Source organism: Ascaphus truei, chromosome 10 (assembly GCF_040206685.1).
Source record: "Ascaphus truei isolate aAscTru1 chromosome 10, aAscTru1.hap1, whole genome shotgun sequence".
NCBI lineage: Eukaryota > Metazoa > Chordata > Amphibia > Anura > Ascaphidae > Ascaphus > Ascaphus truei.
This window is the reverse complement of record NC_134492.1, coordinates 22,088,128-22,109,037: the sequence shown is the minus strand read 5'-3', so window position 1 is coordinate 22,109,037 and position 20,910 is coordinate 22,088,128. Positions and strand designations below refer to the sequence as shown.

General features: G+C 42.9%; 1 protein-coding gene across 2 annotated transcripts in view; it reads right to left on the bottom strand.

Annotated features, from left to right (window-relative positions):
• ERI3 (ERI1 exoribonuclease family member 3) overlaps positions 1-20,910 on the bottom strand; it is a 193,567-nt gene that overhangs the window by 148,217 nt on the left and 24,440 nt on the right. For both annotated transcript variants that reach the window (XM_075616200.1, XM_075616201.1), the window contains exon 3: positions 6,331-6,447. In XM_075616200.1, the coding sequence (XP_075472315.1) occupies positions 6,331-6,447 (117 nt within the window). The remainder of the gene's footprint in view (positions 1-6,330; positions 6,448-20,910) is intronic.

Here is a 20,910-nt window from a genome sequence, read left to right as displayed (position 1 = left end):
GCCAATTAGTGATGTAAGGCGCGATAGCGGGTGCAATGACGTCTGCTACATCTGTATCCCATGCTTTATCGGTGCCACCTTTTAACCAGAGAGAGTCTCTGTAAGAGTCCTACGTTAATTCTGCTCATTCTTTTTGAGAGAGCTTTTCAAAGATGAAATCATACAGAGTACTTTATGTTTTTCTGGGAGTGTAAGGAATTGTGGCCATTTCATCTCAATGTGTGTGTGAAATACCTTATGGCAGGTGTGGCCAACTACAGTCCTCAAGGGCCACCAACAGGTCAGGTTTTCAAGATATCCCAGCTTCAGCACAGGTAGTTCAATTAGAGGCTCAGACAAAGACTGAACCTCTGCTTGAGCCATCTGTGCTGAAGCAGGGACTGAGTTGAGCCACCAGCAGGTGATATCCTGAAAACCTGAGCAGTTGGTGGCCCTTGATGACTGTAGTTGCTCACCCCTGCCTTATGGTATAATATACTTCATAGCTTTTTAATCTTACGGAAAGTTATACACTGAATGGCAACACTAATATACACCATTTATACTACTTATTATACTGCTTTCAAGAGGACATGCTTATAACAGGGTAAAAAAACAACCAGAGTGATTATCTATATGATGTTCATCAAATTTCCTATTAAATGATAAACAAATGAGAATTTAACAGCAAATAACCTAAATCCCAAAACACTAGTGAGTAGGACCACAGGTGGTAAGCACATGCAACTCACTGTACCTTGTCTTGTTTTCTGAATGAGGCTCAAAATATTGTATGCAACCCGGATTAAATGGAAAAAAGATAGTTTTGTGCACTGGAGGTGGGGACCTGTCACTGTATTTATGCGGGTTGTCCCAGACACTGACAAAGAGGCCAGGACCGTACAACCAGCGTGAGCACAATGCCAATGCTAAGGTTTTCCTTCCAAGTTTATCTGCAAATGAATCATATTGCTACAGCATGGCAGCTTGCCGATTACATAAGCACCTCTGGTGTTCTATCTATCTGATAAGACGGCCTTGTCTTTCTTCCTGGACAAAGGAAGCAATACATCTCAGCCACAACGGCAGGTGCTGCAACAAAGCCCCTTACTGCCATTTAAAGGGAAAAGAGGCCACTTAGAGCAGGGTTTTGGCTTTTAGCCCCTCCTCGTCTCAAATACCACAATCTGATCATCTGGAGCGGGGGGGGGGGGGGGGGGGGGGGGGGTAAGTTTAGGAGTAAATAGAGGAGTGCCCTTTAATTAGAGTGTAAATTCTGTGAATTAGTGTTCTTTATCAATACATTACAAAGATCTGTGCCTATGTACATATTTATACATTAAGGTGCAAGATCTGTATTTGTCAGTGTGTGTCAGCATTGTGTAGCATAAGGCACGTTCTATAGTGCTGGGCGCGTTCTATGCTGTGCGCGCGGAATTTTAGTTGCTAACGTCAGTCAGCCTTTCTATACAAGGGCCGCGCGCGCGGCAGGAAGAGGGGAGCCGACAGACAGCGGCGAAGATGAGGAAATTCATCTTTTCGTGCCGCTACCGGCGCTGAATGTATGTATGTGTGTGTGTGTGTGTGTGTGTGTGTGTATGTATGCATGTATGTGTGTGTGTGTGTGTGTGTGTGTGTGTATGTCTGTGTGTGTGTGTGTGTGTGTATGTATTTGTGTGTCTGCACAAGACTAATAAATTTTTTATTTTTACCAATGTTTTTTTTTTTAATAAATAATAAATTACACAAACACACACACACACACACACACACACACACACACACACACACACACACACACACCCATATACATACAGGCATACCCCGCATTAACGTACGCAATGGGACCGGAGCATATATGTAAAGCGAAAATGTACTTAAAGTGAAGCACTACCTTTTTTCCCACTTATCGATGCATGTACTGCAATCGTCATATACGTGCATAACTGATGTAAATAACACATGTGTAACAGGCTCTATAGTCTCCCCGCTTGCGCACAGCTTCGGTACAGGTAGGGAGCCGGTATTGCTGTTCAGGACGTGATGACAGGCGCATGCGCGAGCTGCCGTTTGCCTATTGGGCGATATGTACTTACTCGCGAGTGTACTTAAAGTGAGTGTCCTTAAAGCGGGGTATGCCTGTACACAAACACAGACAAACACACTCAACACTGTATACTTACGAAAAGTATGCAGCACGCGCGTTCGCATAGGCAAGCGCGGCCAGACGGCCGCATGCTGTATATAACAGCCCTAATTTGGGGAGTCATGGGGACACTGGGAGAGACTGGGACAATGCAAAGCTAAGTGTTTAGCTGTGCTTCGTCCCCGTGACTCTGTACTATGCCGTCTCACTGATTCGAGTCCTTGTAGGCAGACACCTTGGCTAAGATCCTGCAAAGCACTGTCAGCAATAATCTAAAACTTCCTCAGCAAAGCTAACAGCAGCTTCCATAAAGAAGATCTTTTTGAACTACATTGGCTTTTACATTTATTTGGAGCATTCTGTGTGAAGGAGTTAAACATTTAAGGGTACTCGCGTTATGGTCAAAGCACAGGTTTGCAATGAAGATAATTGCAAAGTGTGAATTCTCACACAGGAATCCCGTGTCTTTATGACAAGCGACATGCTATATTCCTTTTGCTGCTTTTCTCTCGGTTATCCTTTACACAGCTCAATGCATTCTGCCACGTTATTGCTAAAATAAATAGTTGCATGGCTTTTGTTTGTAAATGTCCAGTCCCCTTTAAAGCTGCAGTTCAAGCAATATCCTACTTGTGTGTTTAAAAAAAAAAAAACAATATCGGTTCTGTACTATGAGAAAATACTTGTAGCATTTAAAAAATAACAAAAATGTTAAAGACATTTTAATGTATTCTAAATGTAGCAGCTGTTCCTCCCCCTTACCGGAGATCTGGCTACTACATGGGTGTTCTCTGGTGCTGTTAGCTCACCTGTGGCCTTACAGGAGGTCTGAGGGCTCCGCGGATGGTGTATGGGAGCAGCAACAGGACAGGGCTTTCCTTCTTAGGGAGCAGCGCCTCCATCCCATGGGGATCCTGGCAGAGGCAGGATGGATCCCCACAGGCTCATACTCTCTCACGGACAGACTCAGACACTTGTGATGGTATAACTGGTCTTTATTCCTTCTCCTTCTTCCCTGGAGCAGACCCCAGGATTCCCTCCTCAGCTCCTTCCCCCCCTGACGGGGCAAAGGGAATCACTCCCACTCCTCTGAGGGAGGGAAGACACACACCAACAACAACACACAATTTGATGGAGTTCAAGCTTTTATACCTGGGGGGAGGGGCTTGTAACCCTGCCCCATAACAGGGCAGGTCCAGGTACTGACAGGCATCACAGAATCTGCATGTGACCCAGTCAGTACCCTTCCCAGGTAAGACATGCCAACTGCCGGTTAGGCCTGCCCCTGGATATGGCAATATTGTAACCATCCAGGCTGAAACTGCAGGAGTTTTACCTCAAAACTGCATGGTGCTCTCAGGACTTATAGTGTTGAGGCCAGTGGAAGGCTGTAGCCAGGGGCACTAGCCTACACAAGCATATTTGTTTCTATAGAAACCATTTACAAAGTCACATCCCCTTCCTCTTGAGACAGGCTCTGGCTCCTGCCCTCTCTCTAGCAGTGTACCAATTGAATCTAGTGCCTGCCTGGACACATGATCTTCCACACACAACTTTGCATCCTGGGTACTCTTGTGCAGCCCTAACAGTGAATTAAATAACCCGATTCCGCGATCGATTACAGGAGAACGGATCGATCGGCAACTTAGCTAATCACTTGTCAGTGTGCAGATTGTATTGATGCACATATTGAATGGGGGGAAAAAAAGAATTTAAAATGTCAGCTTGAACTGCAGCTTTAACATAACATATTGCTAAAATTGATTTAAACAGAAAATCGGTAACATTGACAGATTTCAACACATACTTACCATTTTTCATATTTATATTATACTTGAAAGTAAGTAAAAAGGTACAAATCAGATACTCAAGCTTCAAAGTTTTGTTTTTTTATGAAGAGATTTTCAGCATAAGTACGTGATGCCGTTAGTGGGAACAACAACTTTTTTAGTCACAATCCAAGAAAGGAAAAAAGGTTATTTATTGAAGAAAAAAGCTCACCCCTTTTGATTTTGATTAATAATATTTAAACATTTCTTAAATTATGTAGCACTTATTTAAAAGCAGCAATTCTACCTCATTAGGCCTCGGGCATGGTCAGCGCCCGTGCTGAGGCGCTCTCGCTTACCAGTGAGCCCCTGCAGCCGCAATGAGAGCGGCTTTAGCAGGGGCTCGCACACGCTTCCGCAAGCGTGCGGAAGCGTGGGTCTTATGACATTTTTAGATTCAAGCGCTCACGGGAGCGCAGGGCGGTCACGTGAGCGGTTCGCCCAATGAGGGCGAACCAGCTCCGTGACGTCACTGGCCCGCCCCCGGACGGCGCGCTAACCAAGGCTAGGGAAAGCACCCGCTTTCCCTCAGCCTCAGCGCGCCTCCGCACGGCTGCTGCAACCCTGGACGCAGCCTTACCTGTCCAAGCTTTCAGTGTATTGAAGTCCTTCTGTAGAGAAATAACATCCTACTCCGAGTTTACTACCATATATAATTTTCCGTCATCAGCAATGAGGGAGACTTTACTATCTTTGCTGACTTCATGCTCATTAACAAACAAGTTAAAAGGCAGTGGCCCAGTACTGCACTTACAACTTGAGCCCAATCTGACAAGATTCCATGTAGGACAACTCTCCCCTGCCTATCCTTCAACCACTTTTCAAAGCAGATGCAAATATTTTCACCCAGACCCATTTCCTTTACGTTTTACACTAGCCTGTGTGGGACCGTATCAAAAGACTTTTCTGAATCTAAGTAGACTACATCAAGTACATGGTCTTGGTCAACATGCCTACTTCCAACCTCAAAAAAATACCAATAAGCTTAGTTTAGCATGACCCGTCCCTCATAAATCCATGCTATTACTTATACTTTTTGCATCCAAAATGTATTCCTGAATATAATCCCTTAACAAACCTTCACATAGCTTCCCCGCGATTAATGTCAGGCTTACAGGGCTGTAATTCTCTGTTAAAAAAAATAAGAACGGCTAATAACGGTTCAAACCAAATGGTCAATCAAGCCCAGTATCCTGCCTTACACCAGGGCTGCTCAACGTCAATTCTTAAGGTCCCCCCCTCTTCACCACTAGGTCATCAGGATATCCCTGATTCAGCACAAGTGACTCAATCAGTCCCTGCTTCAGCACAGGTTTCTCAATCAGGGGCTCAGTCTTTGACTTGTGCTGAAGCTGGGATATCCAAAAAACCTGACCTGGTGGGATGGGTGCTTGAGGACTAGAGTTGAACCTTCCTGCCTTACAGTGGCCAGTACTGGAAGCTCCTGCGTGAGCTTATCACCCACTCCCTGCCTCCAGATATGTCCATGCTGCTAGTATCCATCTACGGACTTACTCTCCATGAATGGAGCTAGCCCTATTTTAAAGCCATAAATGAAATTTGATGTCACAACCTCCAGTGGTAGTGAGTTCAAGAGGTTCATTGAGAGCAGAGTAAGAAACCGTTTCCTTTAATTTGTTTAAAAATGATCACACTCAAAATCCTATATGTGTTTCTTAAATAAATCAGTTCTGTTGTATTGCATCATAAGTGCTCCATTTTTTCCCACTCTTTATGCCCTTTTTAACGAGTTAATGTATTAAGCTTCCTTGGGTTGCTCCAGTAACCATTTAGGAACCACAGCGTTTCTGATTTTGAAATAAGTGGCCACATAGAGAGAGAAGGAGTGGCTCAGTGAGTAAGGACACTGACTGACACTGAGATTGCTGCAGGGGAGCCTGGTTCAATTCCTGGTGTCGGCTCCTTGTGACCTTGGGCAAGTCACTTTATCTCCCTGTTCCTCAGGCACCAAAAACATAGATTGTAAGTTCCACGGGGCAGGGACTGAGTCTGAAAAATGTATCTGTAAAGCGCTACGTAAAACTAGCAGCGCTATACAAGAACATGCTATAAAAATATATATATATATATTGCTAACCCTAGAAAGCAGGATCTTTGCCGATCGATCATGGGAGAACAGATCGATCGGCACCTTAGATAATTGCATTGCCGTAAATGTATAGATCTGCTGCATTTATTAGAATAAACTGGGCATGAGTCAATGCCCCTTTAAGTATAGTCAATTAGTTGATGCGCTGAATCACAACAAAAAAAGGCTCGGAAATGCGCAGAATGGAATATTCTCATTGGGTTATCATGATGTATAATGCTCTCCGACAGTCGTGCACATAATGATGTAACAGTATCTCCCCTTACCTCAGTACAGAATGGGGTGAGCTGTGGGTGCACCACGGGCTGCACGTATGTATGAAAGGTGGATTCTATCTCCATTGTTCTGCCATTTAACTTCAGGATTGGGAATTCAATTATTTCCTAGGATTCAAAAGGGGGGAAAAAAAGAACATATTTCATAACGTCCGTGGACAGAGGCCATTTCATTTGTACAAAGATTGCCATATATGGGGTCAAAATGATAAATGTGACTGCTTTAGTTTACCTAAAACATTTTAATAAAATATATATATAAGTACACCTTAAGCCCCTTTATCCATAAGATGAGAAAGTAAGGGAAAAGCAAAAGCATTCTTAATATAAAAAATAATAATATTAAGCCACAGTAAGATCTCATTCAAAAGTAACAACGGTAATGTATACCCCACTTCCCACATTCCCCTATGCTTATCGTTAAATCAAAAATCACACCACAAATTATTGTATTTGACAGGGTCACATGTACTATATGCAGTGGTTGACAAATCATCAAAAAATCTACTCGCCACCTAGTACCAAACGTGTGCTGCTTGGGCCAATATTTACTCGTCCGGGGGTTAAATCCACTCGCCCGGGGCGAGCAAATGTATAGGTTTGTCGAACACTGACTATATGTAATATATACCTGCTGTATAATGGCGTTTTTTCACCCTATGCCACCCCCCATCACACCAAAAATAAAAGTAATCAATAAATTAGCCTGAACATGTATGTGCACTTGGAGTGTAAGCTTGGAGTGGGTAGCTTATCCCCAAATCATGGTCTGGTTTGGTGTATTTGTGTATCCAGACAGCAGGTTTGTGAGCCACTGCTGTATGCGGAGTACATGTTTAACAACACGTTCTAAACAGGTCAAGCTGATAAATCTGTCTCAGTGTCTCTCCTGCTGAAATCCCTCTCCTGGCTTCCTATTAAACTCAGTATCACTTACAAAATTCTCCTATTCACTTTTCTCAGGCTATACACTCCTCTGTCCTGCCTTACATCTCAGCCCTAATTTCTCGCTATACACCTGCCCGACTCTTGCGTTCTGCTCAAGCATGTCTTCTGCCTACCCTTTCTGTATCTAAAGCCCTCTCCCACCTAAAACCACTCTCATTTCTCCGTACCTATGGAATGCCCTTCCCTTCAATATCAGATTAGCACCTTCTCTCTCCACCGTTACAACCTTTCTTAAAACACACCTCTTTAACAAAGCATATGGATAGCTCTGATGGCTGATACTGCACATCTCATATGCACTAACCATGACCCCTTGCAGATGCATTTATAACAGCCCCGCCCCCCCCCCCCCCTAAGGTCTCTGTAATGTCTCACTACTTACCAACTAGATTGTAAGCTCTGAAACACGTATTCATATTATGTGTTATATCAGGGGTGCGCGAGATTTTTTTTTGGGGGGGGGGCGCGGCGGTTGCAGAAGCCCCGCCCTTTTCCCCAAGGCATCTAAATTAAATGCCGGGGGATCACGTGAGGCCTCTGCAACTCTCTACTTACCATGATTCAGACGCTCTGTGACGCTTCGCCATGGCAACGTGGAGTCAAATGATGCTGCGGGGTCATGTGACGCAGCTCCAAGGTGGAGGGAGGGCGCGAGCACCGAGGCAGGCAGGACAGGGGGCGCAGCAGCAAAACTTTGCGCTCCCGTGTGTTATATTATTATGTCATATGTATTACAGCTGTCAAATGCTATTTACCTGGATGGAGCTACATAAATATATATATATATATATGTATACATACATACATACATACATACATACATACATACATACATACACACTGTTCTTCCCAACCACTCCCAAGATCACACTCCCCTTGAACAAAGCGATATATGAAAGGACAAGATGCAATTAGAAAGCTGAAGTCATTGAAATCCTGCATGCAAGATTTTAGCAAACCTACAGCATGATGTTCCAGGAGATAACACATTCCATAACCAGCCCATTTCAACACATCCTGGGGCTACATGTTCTTATTTACCTAGTATCAGAACTATAATTCCCAGAATGCATTGAAATACAAACCAGGTATCATCTAATTAGTTCACCTGGATGTACGTACGACCGATTCCATAAGAACGTGATTGTATAAAGAAACTGTATGACACATAAATAAAATATGACTGCCAATAATCAGGGGAACAATAAAATTCACTTTTTTTTTTAATCATGATCTATAAATGCAGTTACTATATAAAAAAGGTCAATCCTATACTGCTTCCAGCGGAGTGAACTCCTGTGGGAAGTATATTCGACTGCGAGAACATATCTTTTTAGACCTGGAGGAGCTAAACTCTTGGTGAATCCTCTATTTTAGTTTCTCATTGCAATGTGTTGCAGACGTTTCTGGCAGCAAGAGAGTTAAATGGTTAACCCTATTTATCAGGCCTAAAAATGTGGGGGGGGGGGTTTGTTTTACATAATTACTTTACACTTTGTTATTTAGATCTTATTCTTATTCGTTATAAACATGCACAAACACTTTTTTTGGCATTGGAAAAAACAGTTAATTATGCAATACATAATATTTTGAGGATTCCTATAGAGCAGAGATGCGCTAACTGTGGGGGCGCGGCGGTTGCGGAGGCCCTGCGCTCTTCCCCAGAGCATTCAATTTAAATGCCGGGTGATCGCGAGAGGCCTCTGCAATTGAACTTACCGAGGTTCAGCCGGCTTCAGATGATGCATTGACATGGCAACGCGGCATCGAATGACGCCACGGGGTCATGAACCCGTGGTGTCATTTGACACCTGTCGCCATGGCAATGCATCACATAACATGACCCCACTGACAGGAAGGTAAGGGGGCGCGAGCACCGGGGGAGTGGATGCAGGGGGGCGCAGACACAGAAGTTTGCGCACCCTAGCTATAGAGCAATCAAAAACTGAGCCACTGATTGAGCCACTTGTGCTGAAGCAGGGATATCCTTAAAACCTGACCTGTTGGTGGCTCTCAGGACTGGAGTTGCCCTCCTCTGCTATAGAGTAAGGTGCCGGTATTAATAACTCATCCCTAATCACGGTGTTTGTAATCAGTGTTCTTATTCTCTCACCAGCGTATACACTTCTAACGGGCTTCTTACAAAGGCATTACGTGTTCTATATGTAAGGATTCATCTTAAGAGTCTAAACCAGGGGTCTCCAACAGATTAATCGGAAGCGATGAGCAGCTTGCCGGCTGCCACTGAGTATCTCGTCCTTGCCTCCGCCGCAGGGGGAAGGCGGGGGAGTGCGAGCAGAAGTGACCCAGGTCAGAGACGTGGTGCGCACGCACGCGCTAACTACGCTGAAGCCCGTTGCCTTGCATTTTATAGTGAGTGGGTTGCGCCAAGGCAGGAAGGGACCCCGCACGCCTCAGACAGCCCCCCACCAAAGCTGCCTTGCACCTGCTTCTCTACTCCTCTACAAAGGTAAAGATCAGGGTCCCAGGAGACCAGGACTAATACCAGGGATCAATATCACCAGACAGAAAGACAACAGTTTATCAAATGAACTAATTGGAAAACAGTATCCACAACAGTACAAATAAACAGACAACACACATACCCACAACTTGGGGAAACTGGGAATACCCTGCAGTCTTTCGTAGTTGCAGGGACCACCTTGCAGAGATTTCCCCTGGTATCTTCATTCTACTTGCACAGTACCTACGGAGACTGGTTTTAAACCTGGGACCAGCACTAGAGCTCTGTATCTGCAGCTGGCAATCACCACTGGAACTTGAGTTTGAGCTAACTAGGGGTCTCCCGCCCCACCTTTTTATACCCTTAACCCACAACTTTGAAACATTCAGGGCAAGGTGCTGTCTACCTGCCCAGCCCGATTGGTGGATAGAAATGCAACATTAAAAAGAGCAACATACAAACTGCTACAGGCAAAGGTCACAGACAGTTTGCAACATATCTCCTGCAACCACATTAACCCCTGGTCCCAGAGGTGTTGGAACCAGTTTTACAATACAGCTATAATACATATATAACATAATATAATACACTGTATTACTGACAGGTAGGGGTAATGGCAGGCTTGAGCTGTAGTAACAGCAGCCATATTTACCCCTACCGTCACAATCAGTTTCCCCTAATTTTACATATGATTTTTTCAATTCAGCTTTAACACCTATTAATTATTCTCTCAGTATCAGTTATGAGTTGGCGATTTAATGGCGACCTATAAAACTTGCTCGGCTTATGTGTAACCTTATCTAATCCACATATTTTCAATACATGTTTTAGTAGCTTGGGATAATTTTCCTTGATCAGAAGTAGCTCTCATTACAGAAAATGTTGGAGACCCCTGGTCTATAACTTCATTTATTAACACCTTTAGTGCAGAGATGGCCAGTTGTTGGTTGCATGGAAGGTCTCAAACTAGCTGCTCACCCCTACCACACGCAGTACTCATCACCAGAGATCTGACTCCAAAAGACTGGTCACGGTCCCGGTCCCAAGGTTCACCAAAGTATCCGGACGCTCCTCCTCCTCTTACCGTGCACCTCACAACTGGAACAATCTACCAGCGCGTCTCAAAACCGCCACCGGTCTAAATTCTATAAAAACTAAACCTGTGTCACATTTTAATCTAGTCTGTACCTGATAAATACGACCATAACACAGATTATCTTTACTGTCCATGCAACATCTTTAAATATAATGTATAACCCTGTTCATTTAATGTAACCATGTATCTGTTATCATAAGGCCGCGGTTATAGTGCCAAAACAAATGCATTGTCGCTGCCGCGGTGATTTTTTTAAGCCGGGAATATTTGATTTTTCAGGGGCTGTCGCCTCATGTGACAGCCCCTGAACCAATCAATGGCCTTGTCGTCCGCGACGCCTCCGCAAAGTGAAATACAACTTTCGCCAGCGGCAACGGGTGACGTCACGCATCACCGTCGCGGGCACTATACGCACGGCCTAACTCTGTACCCAGGACACACTTGAAAACGAGAGGTAACTCAATGTATTACTTCCTGGTAAAACATTTGATAAATCACTAAAAACATACAAAATATGAAAATGGTATTACATTGGTTGAGTACACACTTTATCGTAACCTCCATGTACTCTATGTCCGGAGCAAAACCTAAAAAATTTAAATCAGGCAGCACTCAAAAGTTAGCTGCTCACCCTACTTTAAACGCAGTTAACGACACGAAGCAAAAAAAAAAAAAAAGTTGCTTTCTACAAAGATAAAATATATATATATATATATATATATGCAACAAATACCAGAAAGATAAAACACACAGCAAGAAGCCAATGGAGATAAAAGCATAATCATTACTTTTGGTTGTTAATTCCATTTTTTTATGTCCCTTGTTTTCCTACCGAATGCCCATTCTAAAGAAAGAGTGACAATTTGTTTTGTGCCTTAAGAAGATTAATTGGTCAGTGTTTCCTAATAGAGACGCATGGCAATGAGACGCTTTTTCTTTATTCTTTTAGATGCGCGCTGGGTCGGGGTTATGCTAATGAAACCACTGACTGATGTCACTAGCTGTTACATTTATTTTTATTTTTTTTAAAGTGATATCTATTGCTTTTTAATATTCAAAAACAGCTTGCAAAATTTAATCAAAGCAGGCAGAAGCCCACATTTTTACTTTGTTGACATCTATATTAGCACATTCATACATTTTTTAAAACCAGGAATGCAATTAGGGAGTTTTTAACCGGTTAGGCGTGAAGGACCTGCAAAGCATTGTTCAGCAATGATTCCCAAGACCCTACACCAGGACTGGCCAACTCCAGTCCACAAGGGCCACCAACAGGTCAGGGTTTAAGGATATCCCTGCTTTAGCACAGGTGGCTCAATCCGTGGCTCAAAGACTGAGCCACGGATTGAGCCACTTGTGCTGATGCAAGGACTGATTGAGCCGCCTGTGCTGAAGCAGGGATATCCTTAAAACATGACCTGTTGGTGGTCCTTGAGGACTGGAGTTGGCCACTCCTGCACTATACACTGAAAGGACGGACATTAAAGTGGTTTAAAAAGAAAGATTAATTGACGTACGCATCCTGAACATGTTAAAAATAAAATTGGGGGAGAAATTATAGAACGAAAAATGTAGTTGGCTGGAGACATTAAGAGAACAGCTAGTGCATGGGACACAAAAGGAAGATTATTTCAGAGAAACTGAACTACATTTTCAGGCATTCACTGTGGTTTATGTTAAAAGTTTCCTTAAAATCTCAGCATGCAAGACAAGCATCTCATGAAAATTAGGAGGGATTTCGACTATAAGTATGCCATACTCTTGGGACAGTAACATTGGCAGAATATTATTTACACGTACAACAAATACATATTACGCTTTGCAAAAGTACAAATTGGTACTCGTAGTGGTTCATGCCTCGAAAAGGTAACTTCTGTACAGGCATACCTCGCATTAACGTACGCAATGGGACCGGAGCATGTATGTAAAGCGAAAATGTACTTAAAGTGAAGCACTCCCTTTTTCCCACTTATCGATGCTTGTACTGTACTGCAATCGTCATATACGTGCATAACTGATGTAAATAACGCATTTGTAACAGGCTCTAGTCTCCCCGCTTGCGCACAGCTTTGGTACAGGTAGGGAGCCGGTATTGCTGTTCAGGATGTGATGACAGGCGCATGCGTGAGCTGCCGTTTGCCTATTGGGCGATATGTACTTACTCGCGAGTGTACTTAAAGTGAGTGTACTTAAAGCGGGGTATGCCTGTATTGTATCTCACAGTATTTTAGAATACAGAATGGAGACTAGGACAAATAGTATACATAGTGTATATCTGTGTTTTGAGATATACAGCTCAACCCTGTTATAGCGCAGTCCGCTGCAACGCGGAACCGCTTATAGCACGGTCTAAGCATGGCTCCCGATTTACAAACACCTCCAATGTTTTTTTTATTATTATCATAACATCCAATGCTTTATTGCTAATGGATACACACACACACACTAATAATTTTTGTATGTGTGTCCGTTAGCAATAAAGCATTGAATGTTATAATAAAAATAAAAAAAAACCTTGGAGACGTGCAGGTGGACGCATCCTGATGAAGCGGAGAGAGCTGCAGATGCCGGGCAAGTCCTCGCGCGGTAGCCGTTTTGCGATCAAGGTTATAATGCGGTCTCATTATGTGGAACCCGAGCACAGCATTATAACAGGGTTCAGCTGTATATAGATATATCTATATATAGATATATCTCTATACCATGCATTTTAAGTTATGGTGGGTGAAAAAGACGACAGAAAACCTCCACCGTTAGCATATAGCCAATAAAGAATATCACTTGTGAGCACATTCACATGTCTTAGACAGATCTGCAACCCTGCCTTTCAACCATTATCACTTCACATACAGTGCCCCCACTGCAGCAAGGGATTCTGGGAGATGACATGCAAATGAGTTGCTCATTTGCTCATTTGCTCAATGCTCATTTGCATGTCATCTCCCAGAATCCCTTGCTGCAGTGGGAGCACAATATGCGAGGTGATAATGGTTGAAAGGCAGGGTTGCAGACCTGTCTAAGACATGTGAATGTGCTCACAAGTGATATTCTTTATTGGATATATATACATATATATATATATATATATATATATATATATACACACACACATATACATATATATATATATATATATATACACATATACACATATACATATCTCTTTACCGTGTTAGCCAAGCTTAATAATCAAAAACATATAGTCGATACCGCTCTGTGGCTAAAAAAATGCCTTTATTTGTGCGAGCTTTCGAGATACAGTGATCTATTCGCCTGAATACATATGTGTGTATGTATATGTATATAAATAAATTGCAACTAAAACAAAAAAAAAAACTATGAGTGTGCTAGATTGGCAGTGAATGTATAGCTTGTAACAATATGTTAAATATTTCCCAGATCCTGCACTAACTGGGAGCCCACAAGTCAAATTTGGAAAAAAGGCATATCAAAAGATATTTTATATAGAAGAATATTCAGTGCACAAAGATAAAACGTTCTCCAAAAATACCAGTGTCGCTGCTTCTGTAGAGATGACCGCTTCTCCTCCAATAGAAACCTCAGAGTAAACAAAAAAGCACAGACATAGCATCAAATCTTTTTATATCATCAAAATGCACCAAGAAAAGAGTCGCACTTACAAGGTAATTGTAATATAATCGCCTGGTATAAGGGAAAAACAGTTTCCTATGTGATCTGGTCAGCGTCCCACTCTGTTCTCCTTTTAGTCCATTCTTCAGTATTGAAGGCTCCATTCCTCCCCCTTATTCGGAGCACTCCAGCAGCGCTGCAACCGGCCACCACACGCGAGCAGCGTTCTGTATGCAGACTAGAAAGGCAACAACGTACCACTCCACGTGGCTGTTGATACCTGGAGGTAGGTCTCTGGAGGACTCCGGGAATGTGAGACCCTTCACCCTGCTTAGTCCTACGCGTTTCGCCAGACACTGTGGCTTCAATAAGAAGGAGCTTGCAGATAGTGGGGAAGGAAAGGAGACGTCAATACGGAAAAACGGATGAAAAGGAGGACAGAGTGGGGCGCTGACCAAATCACATAGGAAACTGTTTTCCCTTATACCAGGCGATTATATGACTATTATCCTATAAGTGTCTCTCTTTTTTGACGTGTTTTGATTACATAACTTAAAATCTTTTTTATGTCTGTGCTTTTCTGTTTTGTCTGATTTCTTTATTTGCCTGCTTTTAAAAATATAAAAACCTATAAATGTTAATAAAATAAGATATTTAATCAGCAAGCCTTGGACTTCCCTTGTTTTCCGTAAAAAAAATGATAAAGGCATTCTTAATAATAATAAAAATATTACATTAAGAATACATTATGTGTCTCACTCAGCAGTGACAAAGATTATATATACAAACAACCCTGCATTCACTTATGCTTCTCATTAAATTACAGCCATAGCAGAAATGAATGTATATAACTAGCAGGAATAAGGACACATTTGATATAACAACAAAACACAATAAATAGCAGTTATAGGTTGGTAAACCATAACTCTACATATCCAAACATTTGTCAGATGTAGGAAACCAATGTCTCTTCAACCGCTTTTGTGTCAGCAGATCGCGTTGTAAAGCAATGTATTGTAGGCTTCTCTGTGAAGGGGTTAACAGCTATTTATTTTATTTATATGAATGTGTGTTTTAGTATCCAGATAAAATGTATCTCATTAGCAAAGGCAGATTTAACATTATCAGCGATAAGTGTTGGCATGCTCGGCATATTAAAATTTTATCTTTAAAATATATATATATTTTACCAGGCAACAACAATTTGAGATGTATGTCTCATTTTGCAAGTTTGCCCTAGAAATACATCATCATCACAAGGCGATATTTATGTTTGCGTATATATCTCTCTCTCAAGATGAAAAGGAAACTATTTATCTTTAGATGCATTGCTAATATTTGCTTCAGCAGGGCAGCAGTAAAGCTGTATACCATCACAGACTTGTACATATATACATCTTTTATCGGCTCATCTTCAGCGCTGGAGGGGACTGCACTAAACTGTAATCTCCGGCAGAAGAAAAGGGGTCAAACGTTTCCACTTTTATTTAGTTTTGGGAATCAAAGTGGAAAGGTTGAGAAATGGAGAAACAGAATTGAAATGAAAGGTACCGTTTTGGTTTAAATGTTATGGAACTGTCTTTTAATGGACTAATATGATTTTGTTTGATTTATTGTCTCAGAGATTGATGATATTTTTCCACTCCAATTATCCCTGTGTAAAGAGTGGGTATGAGTTATGCGTTCCTAATATCTGTGTGTATGAAAGGTAGATGTGTCTGGCCCTGGTGTCGCTCAGAATAGGAGGGCAAGAGGTATGTGCTCATCTTTCTGAGTGGTGAGAGAGGTAGGTGCCTGTGGATGAAATGTTGGTGCTTGTAACATCCCTTTGGGAAGATGTGTGCTACAGTATGTGCCCCTAATGTCTCTGTAGATGGGCAAAATGTATATGGCTCTCACTCTTCTGCTCCTTCCTACATCTCACACTACACCCTTATTAATGTCCTGCACTCTTCTCAGAACGGTCTCACTTCCCCCCGCCCCCCATCTGTGAAACTCCCTCACACTCAGTATACACCAAGCACACCTTCTGAATTAAGCATTTCAATAGCCTGGACTCATGACCACCTCTCCTCATAGCCACAGGTGCACTTTCCCAGCATTGTGGTCAGGCACAGCCATGCACTGTACTTACTCCTTCCCCAACGGTCTCTGCAAGTCTTCCGGCAAACAACATGGCTTGGAAGACCTTCAGAATTGTCTTTCCTACCGTGTGTTGCACTAATTCTATTACAATTCCCTCTACACATTTTTTTTATTTTGTAAAGCGCCGAGTACATTGTTGGTGCTCTCTAATAAAAATATATAATTTCATGTGCCTAATAGTTCTGTAGAAGTGATAATAATTGTATGCCCCTGGGGGGAAAATATACTGTATGTGTATAATCTCTTTTTTTATAGAACACAATCATGTCTCGGGTAGGTTCCCTAAACCTGCCTTACCCAACACTAAAGAGAGTACAGGGAAAACGGCGGTGCATCTGCTGCTGCTGCTGAAGATTGGAAACCACAAACTGCAAACCACAAAATATCCTAGGTGCAAAAATTTATTTTAGGGCATAATAACAGCCAAAAATAACACTCTGACGCGTTTCCCGTGGTATCCCACGCTTTATCAAGGATAATTGGCATTGACTTTAGTGGATTCTTGCTGCCCTGCTATTAGCTGTTTAGCTGTATTTAGCCTACACTGTATGTTTGCTATCTATTTTCAGGGGTCTCTGATTTGACCAGTTATAAGGGAAGGGAGGCTTAGGGAAGTACCTCTGGGTCCTTTTGGACCAGGGGGAATGGGCCAGATGAAGAGGTAGTCCCTCGAAACGTCGCCCCCCTAGCATACTTTCCGTTCTCCGTTTTTTGTGTATATTCCTTGTGTTTCATGTTTTTTCCCCTTTTCCTACCCCCCCCCCCCCCCCCCAACCCCTCACTTTGTGACATGCCCATTTATGATACTGGTTTCTGCAAACACATTTGATTTATTTCTGGTTCGTTTTATTATTAAATGTTTATTCTGCATTACAACTGTTTTCATCATTTAGCTATTAGACAGTGAGTGCTGGTACTTACGTAGATTTGTTAGTACTATACAGGGGAATAAGGGTCCCCTTTTGTTCCGTGCACCCTGCAATTGCATAAATTTAACACTATCAGAGTGCTGTCTATCGTCCCCTTTTACCTTTAGGTTTATGCCTTCGTTTCCTCAAAGGGATGAGCTTACAGGGATCCATGTTAAAGTGGATAAGCAAAAAGTGACACTGTGTGCTCATTTGAATGTCATTATCTAGAATCCTTGGCTGCAATGCTGATCGTATGACGTATGCCTGTACTGTGGAGGGGTTTTGTCACTTTATACTCAACGTAACTTATTTGTTTACCTGTCTTTGGGAGTGGTGAGTTATGTAACTCTGATGTCGAAAGCTACCTGAAATCCTGGTTTACCCAAAGCAATCCTGGTTTGCATAAATAGTTCAAGGATATCCGCTGACAGCACACAAAAAATCCCCAACACCGTTTCCTTAAATTGTCACTGGAAGAGCACATCAATGCCAGTTGAGTCTTTTGTATATGTGGTACCTTTACCAAAGTGTTCCTAATGCCTCTGGGAATTAGGAGATGTGAGCCTGAGTTCTCTATATAGAGAATGGTTCTAATCTCCCTATGGGGCACTCAAATAGAGCACAGTCAGTTTAATTCCTGCTAAGGAGTTCCTGGTTTTCCCTCTCTGTGTCTAACACAAGAGAAACAGGCGCCTGTAAGAAAAAAAAAATAGCCTCCTTAACTATGTTAGCAAGCAGTGCAATGAGATTTAACCTGTGACATGGTTCGACTTTTCATTTAAACTTTCATTAGGAGGGAAGCAATCCTGGGAGAGGAATGAGGGATCTGCCGTTTGTCCCGCTAATAAAGACGAGTGTTGGGACCTTTTGAAGGTACAATTCATCTCTTGTCTCTTTATTAAATTCAATTTTCTGAAGCCCGTGCAGCATTATGAAATTACAAGCTGACATTCCTGTGGAAACCTAAATATCAAGTCTAAATAGACAAAGACCCCTCCTCCTCACTAGAATTATATATTTGTCGCAGGTTATTAGTATTCTCCATTCTTTAACCTTTTAGAATGCAGCTCTCTCTAGCAGGACTCTTTGTATCAAGGTTTATTTGTCTCTAGGTAGTGGGATGGGATCCACATTTTGGCAGGTATGAAATAGTACCTTCTGACTATGTTTATTGCAATAACCCTCAACATTTGCAGCACTGGAGCAGTGTTCTCCTGAAAGACTTCACAGTTATCTCACCTAATAATATAATACAACATGAAGCATTTAGCTCTGAGACATTATAATCACAAAAATCACTACGCGCATATATTTTTGTTATGTTAAAAGCTACGAAACGGAGGCGAATGCAGCACTAGTTCCAAACCTGCAGGGATCAGGGATGAATGACTAAACAACTCTTAATTATTTCGCTAAAAGGATAATTGGGGATGGAAGTGAATATAGCTATTCGGCACCAGTACACAATGCATTCTGTTTTTAGGAAGAAAGGATTTCACTGAAGATTACATGTGGCTTTAAACCATTCACTGTGGAGCAATGCGGTGCAGATCCCTTTGGCCATTAAGGGGTTAACTCAACCTCCATTTACAGATATTTAACGACTGACCCGTATTTACTGCCCAAACAGCCACCTTTTGGCGACATGCGAGTATTTTTGTCTTGTGCTATTTATAACAGTTATTTATGACAGCAGGGACTATTGTCAGAACGCTGGCAGCTCAGCTCCATGAAGGCATTTTACTAAACAGACATGTAGCAGGTTGAAATAGAGATGTGTTGACAAAAGCAGAAGGGAATCAACACTGGTTCAGCACAAGAGGAGCTGCCTGCAGGATGGCTTGTTGGTTAATGGATCAGGCATACATAAATAATGAAGGCTTTAACTACACTCATATTGCAGAGACCACAATGTGTTTCCGGGGCCATGAAGGAGTTAAAACTGAGGATTTTCTAGTGGTGGGGAAGAGGCAGCAACTACAATTCTTACACATATGGGTAGAACAAAATCAACAATGACACCAATTGTAGACACATAATATTACAACTTAGGTCGCGTGTATAGTCCTTGCTACAGTGACGTAACGCTGCGGTCGCAGAAAAATCAAATGTAATTGACTTCCAGCGATCGCGACCAAGCGATCGCGTCGCTCCTACTATAAGCGCACGCGACGGATTCAATACATTTGTTTTGGCGCGATGTCGCGTCGCCAGGACTATAAGCGCGGCCTTAGGATCTCTTAGGCCGAGATTATAGTGGCTGAAGCAGGGCGCGTGCGTGACAACACTCACGCGGTACGTGCGCACGAATCCTGCACTGTATGTAGGCGACAAGTGGGAGGCGAAAGGGGGTCTGGCCTGCGACATCACACAAGCGGTTCGCCATGATTGGCTGAACTGCTTCACGTGACGCTAATGTCACTAGGCCATCGCATGGAGAGACAAATTCATTTCTCTCCTGGATTCTGCCGCTCCGTTGTGCCTCCGCCTGGTCGCACCCATTATGTGCACCTCAATATAACACAGGTACAGCAAGGTCCCGCTTCTTGGCACCCAGCTTTACGGCGGTCCGCCGATACCGAGAAGGGGGCCGCCATGTTTGCGCATGCGCAGAACGGGCCGGTCCGATGTCACGCATGCGCAGAACGGGCCGGTCCAGGGTCGCGTATGCGCAGAATGGGGGGTTTTGCCGATGTTGCGCATGCGTAGAACGGCGCATTGCCGGTCTGCGCATGCGCGCATGCACATACCAAAAATCACCGGCTCCGCTTTCCGGCGATTTTCACTTTGCGGCGGGTCCTAAGAACGGAACCCGCCGCATGACTGTGGCCCTCTTGTATTTCTTTTAACGGCTCGCACCATCGTGGCCACGATAATCTCGGCCTTACTCACACACCGAATAAAGGCTAACGTATCAGTAAAGCATTCAAACTTGTAAGAGTTTTTTGAAGTGAAACATCTTTGCTGGCACCTACAGTGTTTTCATGGGAAAAATCTCTTGGCTGGTAACGAAAAACCGTCACACAAGTGACATCACGCTACAGATGGGTGCGCGCCCGCGTATGCCTCAAAGTTGCAGGCCGCACGGAGGTTGTAGGCACGCACATACACAAGAGCAGCCAACGGCTCCGCGCGCATGCGCGGGAGCAGCAGCAACCACGCCACACTTGGGAGACAGAGGCACCAGACACACACACACACACACACACACACACACACACAGAATTCACAGTTAGTATAAATATAGAAGCACAAATAATACTTGTTTGTTCTTGTATAGCAAATAGTGCAAATAGAGGGGGCTCTAAGTCAAACTTCTTTGCGTTTTGTCACTGAAATTCTGTTTTGATTTTTAATTAAAAACATCACCATCACAAATACAATATGTGTAACAAAACAGTGACAAAAGACAAAGA